This window comes from Scleropages formosus, chromosome 21 (genome assembly GCF_900964775.1).
Source record: "Scleropages formosus chromosome 21, fSclFor1.1, whole genome shotgun sequence".
NCBI classification, from domain to species: domain Eukaryota; kingdom Metazoa; phylum Chordata; class Actinopteri; order Osteoglossiformes; family Osteoglossidae; genus Scleropages; species Scleropages formosus.
The window spans coordinates 17,981,790-17,991,429 of NC_041826.1; the positions used below are offsets into that span (position 1 = coordinate 17,981,790).

Genomic DNA, 9,640 nt, shown 5'->3' on the forward strand with positions numbered 1-9,640 from the left:
CCAATCTGAAGATTGAGTACACATAGTTGAAAATAGTTCTGTCCGTGGGGCATTTGGGTACCAAGTTGGAGCAGGAAATGAGCTGACTTGTCCCAGCTCTTCTGTGGCAGTTCCCAGCAATGTAGGACACTCGTGGGCTGCTTTACTTTCAATCCACTGTTCATTTCATTCCATGCTAGTTGCCCAGGTGTACTGAAATCTTTGACTAATATACATGCAGTTAAGAGCACTGTAGGAATGGATGCTCATTTTGCTGAATCAGAGGGACAGAAGTATGGCCCAGCATGAACCCACATCAGGAAAATATTTCTTTTCCTGAATTTCCTGCAAGTGTCAGTGTTAATGTGTCCAGTAGTCTCTCCGATACTCTGTTCTATATTTTCACTGTGGAAATATAGAGGGAGTAAAAATGGAAAGGAGGACTGAAAAGGCGGGGGGCGGTGGTGCAGCAGGCTTGGCTGGGTCCTGCTCTCTGGTGGGTCTGGGGTTCGAGCCCCGCTTGGGGTGCCTTGTGATGGACTGACATCCCATCCTGGGTGTGTCCCCTCCAGCCTTGCGCCCTGTGTTGCAGGGCTAGGCTCCGGCTCGCTGTGACCCCCACTTGGGATAAGCCGTTTCAGTTAGTGTGCGTGAGAGATTGAAAAGGTTTACAAATCAAAAGGCTTCACAGCAGGCAGTATCCGGTATGGAATAAAAAGGACTGACCGAATTCCCCCAAAGCCAGAAAGGTTTAATCTAAAAAAAGCCAAATCCGATGAGTCCGTTCGAGATACGGAAGGGCTCATCCATTCCATTTCACTTTGTGGAGTAGACTGTACACGGGGACTGCACCTTAAGCCTCTTATCTTCCTGTGGATCGGAAGCCCGCATCTGTTCTGAAAGTGCCTCGGAGAGCGGTCCTTCGGGCCAGTCACCTGGCAACTGTTTGAGGATTGAGGCGAATGCATGAAGGGGAACTGCTCGTACTCCCCGTATGAGTGTGGGCGTTTCCCTCTAACTGGTTTTCGTCTTACTGAAAGACTGGGTAGCAAACACCCAAAAAGCATCTCTTATCGGTTTGTCCCCACACAGAAAAACATCAGAGTTGAGGCAGTTTTTCAGCAGAAATTAAAAGCAGAGAAGCAGTTACCACCACCTTTGCTATTTTTAAGACCTTCATGTGGGTGAAGTTATGAATCATTTTTTTGCATGATAGAGGAAACTGGTATGGAAGTCCTTGCAGGACAGGAAAGCAGGTGTGACCGTGTGTGTATTTGACCTACATGCTCACCTTGCAGGAAGCTCTACAAACGCTACGCTTTCCTGCGCTGCGAAGACGAAAAGGAGCAGTTTCTCTTCCACCTGCTGTCGCTCAATGCCGTGGACTACTTTTGCTTCACCAGTGTCTTCACCACCATCGGTGAGTTCCATTTGACCAAACCAGTGCACGAACCACCCCTGCCAGAAGAAGGTCTGTAAACCTATGACTTCTCAGTCTGACGCCTGCGATCTGCTCTAATCCTGTACGCCGTATCTGTAGCAGAACATTGAAGCAGAGAACCTCGCTCACCTACCACTTGTGGATGTTCCCTCCTACCAAGAGAGACTAAAACGCATTTAGAAAACGGAGAATCTGTGATCGGTGGGTTCAACCCACAGCGAAGGTGTTTGACAGGACTAAAGGACGTGCCGTCTCCCTGTGAAGGACAGCCAGCTGCTTGTTTGCTCCCAGCATCTCCAAATTAAGACGCATGGCGCTGTATCGCAGATCGATGGTTTGGGAGGTTTTTCATGAATAAAGCATGAGGCTGGATTTGCTATATTGGAGACGTGAAGCCAACTTAATTATTTACTACGGTATGATTGAAGCTACGTCATCAGGAGCTCTCTTGACCCTCGCAGGCAAAAAATGAGCAAAAACTAGAAACTAGACAGTGATTCTTTTCCAGATGAGCAAACGGGCTGAAGAAATGAGTAGTGATCACTGCACCCAGCTGCGCAGCTGGGGAGGATCGAAACGGGAGCTTATTTGACTTTTTCTGTTTCGGTTTCTTTTTTTTTTTTTTTTTAATTTAAAAAAAGAGGCGTGAAAGTCGTCTTTGGAAGCTGCCGTAGTTTGTTTATATCGGATGTGAAACGGTCCCAGATTCCGGGAATGAGAAACTGAAATCCCAGGTCTGTTTTGAAAGGCCTTAATACCTAAAGTCTAGTCCGTTTTTCTTCGTTCAAACACCACAAAACTGGCTGTCAAACATCTATGGCACCTCAGAAAACAGAAGATAAATTTGTCATCCGTGTGCTTTGATGGTAACTTACTGATGGAGGGACCACTAATATGTACAGTGTCTATATGCAATGTCAATAGGTGGTACATTACTGTGAGTCATCAGGTTATTTTCGCTATTTGTCCCTACAGTGATTCCATATCGAGCGGTCATCATTCCCATCAAGAAGCTAAGCAACGCCATGACCACGTCCAACCCCTGGATCTGTGTGTCTGGAGAGCTGGGAGACTCTGGTGTCATGCAGATCCCCAAGAACGTGCTTGAGATGACCTTTGATGTGAGTGTCCCAAACTCTAACACGCTCAGCTGAGTTGTGCCAGAACCTGAGAATGCTGTGTTTGAGTGTGCGGTTACCACCTCTGTAGACTCAAAGAGGTGTTAACACACTTCTCATGACTTCTTCAGCGCGCCACACACTCGGCGACCTCCCCTCTGATGGATTTGTCTGCTGAGAAACATGATGTTTCTTATCCGCTGGCCGTCATCTTTTACATCCCAGACCCGAGAGCTGTGGCCACAGGGTGCTCGCACTATTCTAGGGGTTGCGTATCTAAATTTTGGGAATCGGATCAGGAATTCCTCATACCATGTATTTAGAAGTTTGGAGCTGGCTGTCCACGCTCCCGCCGTCTTGAAAATGTTTCCGTATTTCAAAACTGTAATCGGCAACCTCACGGCTACCGTCCTTCTCTCCTTTGAAATGTTTCTAAGAAAAAGGAACCCCCCCCCGCCATCTTCACTGTAGCCTAGGGGTGGGGAGGTGTGTGCCCTTCCTGTTTCCTCCATGCTATATCCATCATGTTCTAATGCTCTCTTCCTCCCCCAGTCTGCCTTCAGGGCCCATCACACTCATATCTCTGCAGTGTTCAAGGTTAGAAACCCCTCCCTTTTGACCCGGTGTCAAACCCCCTAGCACTAGTGGGTCCGTGAGGTTTCTGCTCCCTTCTCCAGTTTGACGTGTAGCACTAAGTCACTGTTAGGCATTTTCACTGGTTTAACTGACTTATGGCCCTGATTTGGAGAGAATATTGTGTGCTTGCTGGGCTTTGCTTTACTGCACAGTTGGCGTACATGTGCCACCGCTGGTTTCCACCCCTTGCTGCTTGGTGTTGGCTGGTGTAGGAGCTCAACTGAGGGTGTAGGTCCGTCACACAAATAGTTGCATTTTCTGCAAGCTTCTCAGCTATTCATGTCCCAGGTGTTCATACAGAGTTAGACTTCATTTTTAAATCATTACTGCTGTTATTGTCAGGTTCTCAACGGTCTCCCTATGTTTCAGTGTCAGAACCTGGGCAAACTCACCACCGTCCAGCTGGGACATGACAACTCCGGCTTGTTGGCCAAGTGGCTTGTGGACTGCGTGATGGTGCGCAATGAAATCACGGGACATACCTACAAGTAAGGGCCTTCGCCTCTTGCTGTGCTCACACCGGCTCTTCCTCTTGTCGGAGATGCGCGTTCCTCAATCGGAACTTCCTGTCACCCTGACAGGTGCACACCTTTGATACCAAGTGACCAAATATTCCCCTCAACCGTCTACGTTCACTTCCTTAAACCCACACATCATCATCCTGGTACGGAATTAATATACACAGATCTCATCACATGTATGACCCTGCAACAGCTCACACCACGTGGATTGTCCTTAAATTCCATCACATCCAACAACCATCGTCACTCATTGAAGTCGCTCGTGCTCAAATTTGACCACACAGCGTATTGTGTCGTGGATGCTCTGTCCCCTGACCATATGACCCCGAACTCCGGCAGGTTCCCGTGCGGCCGCTGGCTAGGGAAGGGTGTGGATGATGGAAGCCTTGAGCGGGTCCTCATCGGCGAGCTCGTCGTCCCGGTTGGGGATGAGGAGGCAGGGAAGCAGTGCCGGACCCCACCCATGCAGCGCTCTCCCACTCAAGCCAGGCGCATCAGCATCACCTCCTTGTCGGCTCGGGGTGCCAGTAAGCACGACTGCACCTGCACCATCCACCCCAACCCCAGACGTACACACTCTTGAGTAACACTCAGATATCACAGACACTGCCTGATGTTTGAAACCAATGCATTTATAGGCTAACCTATGAGCAGCTGGTAGCGTTGTGATTAGAGCTGTTACCTTTAGACCCCCAAGTTGCAGGTTCAAATCTCACCTCTGTTGATTAAGGTGTTTCTCCAGCAAAATTACCCAGCTGTATAAATGGGTAAATAATTGTTAGTAGCTTAACATTGTAAGTCATTTTGGAGGAATGCATCAGCTAAATTAATGAAAGTAAATATTAACCAGTGTCTCGAGAACCCAAACCACATTTACCTACTTTTTGCTTCCCACAAGTTTACATGCTGTAACCAACGGTCAGCAGATGGGCTCCAATCACAGACTTTCAGTAGTGCCCTGACTGCAGTGAGCATAGTCTTGTGTGCGCCAGTGCCGAGAGACCCCTCTATGAGTTGCAGTGCGTAGTAGAGTAGAGATACCGTTACAATGAGAAGGCAATCTCCCACATTCCTTTGGGCTGAGCCGAGTGGCTGGAATATTCCTGGCAAAGTGACGTGTATCTAATAGGGTCACGCGAGCCCCCGTTTACTATGAAACCGAATGCCCTGGAGATTCCATCTTACCAAAAACCAGTGTCAAGGAGACCCCCTTCATCAAAGTCCCATGTCTGTTTTCTCTACGGCCAAAACATGAAAGTCTCAGCTCACACATTTCAATCTCAGCCAAACACACAAATGATTCTTCGCAGTTTCTGGAGCCTGTGGATTTGGGTGCGAGTTAAACTGGTATCTACACTCAGCTTCGGTGTAATCCCCTTCACACAGAGCCCACCGGCGCACAGATTCAGGAGGCCATCGGGGAAGCGGTCAACAACATTGTGAAGCATTTTCACAAGCCTGAGAAGGAGGTAAGAGCGTAGTGGGGAGTCTGGGGGAAATGGGAGTTTGTTCTTTGGTGACTAGGACTCTGAGGTGGGTGGAGCTCCAAGGTGAGTTTGCATCTCCATGGCATTGCGATGCTGGTTTGGCAGGAGGTGCTGCTCTCAACTGGAACAGATACCGTGGGGCGATGGGTATCTCTGAGCTTACTGCTGTTTGTTGTCCCCACAGAGAGGCAGCTTGACCATTCTCTTGTGTGGTGAGAATGGGCTTGTCTGTGCTTTGGAGCAGTTCTTCCACCACAGCTTCAAGTCCGCTCGACTCTTCCAGAAGAACGTTTTTGTGTGGGACTTTGTGGGTAAGCATCAGCTGGGGCTCAGGACCAAGTAGGCGGGTGTGACTATGTCAGGAACAAGCCTTTGGCTCCTCACGAGTGTGTCGCCCTCTATTGGAAACAAATGGCAACTGCTACCTTCTGCATTTTCAGAAATAATGCCTAATTAATGAGGCTGCTTTGTGCTGAATTTGCATGAGTGCAAAGAATTGAGAATAATTATCTCTGAAGGATTTCAAGAAGGTTGAATGCATTTTTTTTTATTCCTAATGTAATACTGGACTTATGTATTCATGGAGAGCATAATTTGTTTAGAGACGGTTAGTCTTAAAGGGTTGACGCACCATGTTAGTTCAATGACATTTAGGGTTTGCGTGTAAATATTATTGTCGTGACACAGGCTTCTCTAAAGTACACTATACCTGACAATAGTTTGGCTATAGCTGGGCCCGACTGAGAGGAGTACTGTGTACCGGGCCATCAGCTGAGTGCTTGTCCAAGCTGCAGAAGACTTACCTTGCTTATTCATGCAAGCAAAGGCTACCCCATGTAAGGCACAGAGCAGACTTGCCCCATCTCTTACCCTCCCATCCCTACCTCTCGGACCCCTACAGAGAAGGCCACTGCTTGTTTGGAGACAGCAGACCAGATGGGGGATTTGCAGGGTGGGGCTCCAGAGCCCCTGGGTCTCACCTGTGAGACATTCTGCCGGTACGTGAATGCCATTAACAGCACATCCCGGAACATCGGCAAGGACGGCAAGTTCCAGTTGCTGGTTTGCCTTGGGGCCAGGTGAGCAGGCGCACCAATCATAGATGCACGTGCGCACACTGCCTTAAGAGAGGTGTCCAGTATCTAACACTTGTTCTATCACATTTTCCAAAGTAATGTATTATTATACTTAGTTATATAATGCTTATAAAAGCATGTTCCTGTGGTTTAAAATAGGCTCAGACAGCACTCCTTGGTCACGGAGGACTCACCAAATACTGCTTTTGCATTTTAAGCCGTTCTAGTGCTGAAAATATTCAGGAAGTCCAATTTCACTCTGCTACTGTAAGCATTCAGCAGGTATGATGCACAGAATTTAAACCGGAGCAGACAAATACTGCTCTCAGAGGAGTCATTTGGGTGAGAGATGCATCCTTCATTCTTGTCCCATGTTCCTTCTAGTTCTCTTAATATGTCTTGAAAATGGACTTAGAAGAATAGTATTGCCACAACCACTTTATTAGGCAAAAACATGTGGCTCCAGTTCAGGGTTACAATGCTTTAATATTGCCACGGTGCTGTGTGCATGATCTCTGTGGTCCATTGATTTCACCAAAATTAACCTGAAAATGATCTTCCAGAGCAATGGTCTCAAACTCATTTCCTGGCAACCCTTTGTTTCCCTTTGACTCGCTTAACCGGACATATTAGTTGACAGCTTTCAAATGTACTTGCTGGAAAAAATATTAGTAATTTATTAAATCAGCAAAGAGGCGAAGCACAGACGTGCAGTTGCATGGCCTACTAGGAAGAAAGTTTTTGTGTAGAAGGACGAGAACCTCAAACACAGTCGGTTACGTCTCCTGAGCTTGAACTTCATGACATCACATTTTACCTTGACTGTGTCTCGGTTCAGTTCATTTATTGTCATAAGTACAAGTACCGTGTACAAAGTACTATGAAATTCTTGCTTGAATGCTTCTCCACAAACTGTACTCTGCAAGACTGCAGAGAAAATCGGGTAAAGAGAACCCTCTACCAGACTTGCATATGGCAAACCATTTTCAATAACATCAGATATTGTTAGTAGTAGTGTTTAAATTGATTTATCCCTTAAATTTGGGCTAATAGAGAATTAGAGCAGTGAACACCAGTGAAAGCAAGCAGATCAGGTGGTACTGAGTACCTGCATGACTTGAAGTAATCCCACACCCGTATGAAATTCTTTGAACAGATGGTTTAGCTTATTCAACAAACGACAAATACATTTATTTGTCATTTTTACAGCGTCCCTCCGTGTGAGAAGTATTTTCATGTGATTTTTCAGCACTAAGATAACGAAGCATTGAATTGACCTCCGGACTCTCATTCTTCCAGAGACCGGCTGTTGCCTCAGTGGCTCCCCCTGTTGGCAGAATGTCCGCTAATCTCACGCATGTATGAGGAGGGCGCTCTGCTGCGGGATCGCACCACAGTCAGCACCCTTGTCGGAGTCCTGCAGACGCTCCACGACTTCAATATCACGCTCGAGTCGTCTCTCATCAAGGGAATCCAGTTGTAGCTGCGCACGAACGCACGGATGCGTACATGCACATCTAACATGGTGCGGCCAACTGAACAACAGCAGTAAACTCGTGGCAACTGGAGAAAGGAAAGAGTTCTGAAAGACTGCTTCTGTCCCAGAAGGAGAGATTGCTGCAGCCGCACAGTGCTTGGCCAATTTTGTTTGAATATGAATACAGTATTGCCTAGCTTGGTATTTAACTTTTAATTTTATTTTTTTTTATTTTTTTTTTAGAATTAGTAACAAACATAAAACATGCCTAGGATGAACTCCTAGCGCTATGTTTCTTCACATATGTTAAATCTGCGCATCTGCTGATGGAAAAATTAGTCGGCACGGCTCAGCAACAGCTTTGGTCCCATCCAATTCAGCACGGTGCCATTTGATCTCCGCCACTTCCTGTTTCCAGTCTATTTTAGGAAAGGACCGAAAAAATGGCTTGTTTGGCGTATCAAATAAAACTTACAAAAGGCATCCAGGAGTTCTGTCCCTTCCCTGGACCTGTGTGCCCTGTCTCCAAGGCTCCAAGTTTCAGTGGATCAAGTGGATCCTGGGCACACTGGCACATCTACTCTCTACAGTACTGCAACTTCTCCCAAAACCATTGCAAAATTTAAGGACTTTGGTCATTCCTCTACCCGGCTGGGGTGACAGAAGCAGACCGTTCCTTAAAATTGGACACTGTGAAGGTTGACATGGGAAAAGGGAAAGAACAGAAGACCCCTTCAGTATGTCCCCTTCCTTTCCCACTCGCTCACTTGTCTTGAGCATCCTTGGACCGGCAACTTTATTTTTGTATTAGAAAATCAAAATACTCGTGGGCATTTCGGTGTTGCTGCAGTTGTCATGGACTTGTACCGGGAATCTATGAATCTCTTCTTTTTTCCCCCATCATGGTCAGTGTTGAAGAACTTTGAAGTCTATATTGCAGGTGCATTTCTTCAATGCCTGATGTTCCAAGAAAGACATTTCAGGGTTCTGTGTGTGTTTTGCCAAGAATCTCAAATGTAATCCTGTAGTGCTGGATAAAGGCTGTTTCCTTTTTTCCAGAAAGAACAGTAATGAGAGAAACTGGAAGTTTACTGTATACTGGAATACGCATTAAAAGCAATAACAACCTGCATTAGATACGGTCTCATACTTGACTTCATTCTTTTTCCCTAGCACTAAGTGGCAAGATTAGTTCAGACCTAAATATATTTACACTGTATGTGAGAATAGTTCAATATTTTTCAATTAAAAAGTTGAAAACTGAAAAACTAATCTACTTTGGTTCCGTAAATGAGTTCCATTGTATTTTCTCTCTTTCTGTATATTACCGATGCCATTTCATGTGGACGTCCACTGAAAGTACGCCGTTTTATTCTTATGAAATCGGGTGTATACAGTATGTCAGCTGTCTGCATGTTTTACTTTTAAGAAATGTAGGACCTGCCATAAAACCTTGAGGGTGTGATACAATGCCCTGTTTATATGCGTTTTCATACCTGGTTCTGCAGTACCTGGGCTCTGCTCCGTGTGTGTAAGCCAAGCAGCATTGGCCAGAGATACAAGCATGTCCTTTCTCAGCCTTAGAGTGGTAACTCTAGCACTGGTGTTAATTTTACTGTCGTGAATGTCATTAAGGATGCAACTCAGAACTTAAAATGTGCCACAAAACATTTTTTTTTTTTTTTTTTTAAATATCAGTACATTAACATTTTTTCACCAAATTAAACTTCTTTGTTGTGGAGTACGATCATGCAGGCCTGAAAAGGCTGATTGTTTTACCTTCTTCAAATATCACAGGTTTTCTCCTGTATTACTGTCTGTCTGCATCACACAGTCAAAGGCCACCATCTTCACTGGAATTTTCATGTCAAGCAGTTGGCAGAATCTTTAAAAAAAAAAAAAAAA

The 9,640-nt window shown here is 45.9% G+C and overlaps 1 protein-coding gene across 7 annotated transcripts in view; it reads left to right on the plus strand.

The window, feature by feature from the left end:
• dennd5b (DENN/MADD domain containing 5B) overlaps positions 1 to 9,640 on the plus strand; it is a 63,794-nt gene extending 54,154 nt beyond the window's left edge. For 4 of the 7 annotated variants that reach the window (XM_029247338.1, XM_029247339.1, XM_029247341.1 and 1 more), the window contains 8 exons: positions 1,278 to 1,399; positions 2,396 to 2,541; positions 3,544 to 3,662; positions 4,035 to 4,222; positions 5,082 to 5,164; positions 5,367 to 5,493; positions 6,084 to 6,261; positions 7,558 to 9,640. In XM_029247338.1, the coding sequence (XP_029103171.1) occupies positions 1,278 to 1,399; positions 2,396 to 2,541; positions 3,544 to 3,662; positions 4,035 to 4,222; positions 5,082 to 5,164; positions 5,367 to 5,493; positions 6,084 to 6,261; positions 7,558 to 7,741 (1,147 nt within the window). In that variant the 3' untranslated portion in view covers positions 7,742 to 9,640. Of the gene's footprint in view, positions 1 to 1,277; positions 1,400 to 2,395; positions 2,542 to 3,090; positions 3,136 to 3,543; positions 3,663 to 4,034; positions 4,223 to 5,081; positions 5,165 to 5,366; positions 5,494 to 6,083; positions 6,262 to 7,557 lie in introns of all 7 variants that reach the window. The other 3 variants (XM_029247336.1, XM_029247337.1, XM_029247340.1) reach the window with 1 other exon arrangement.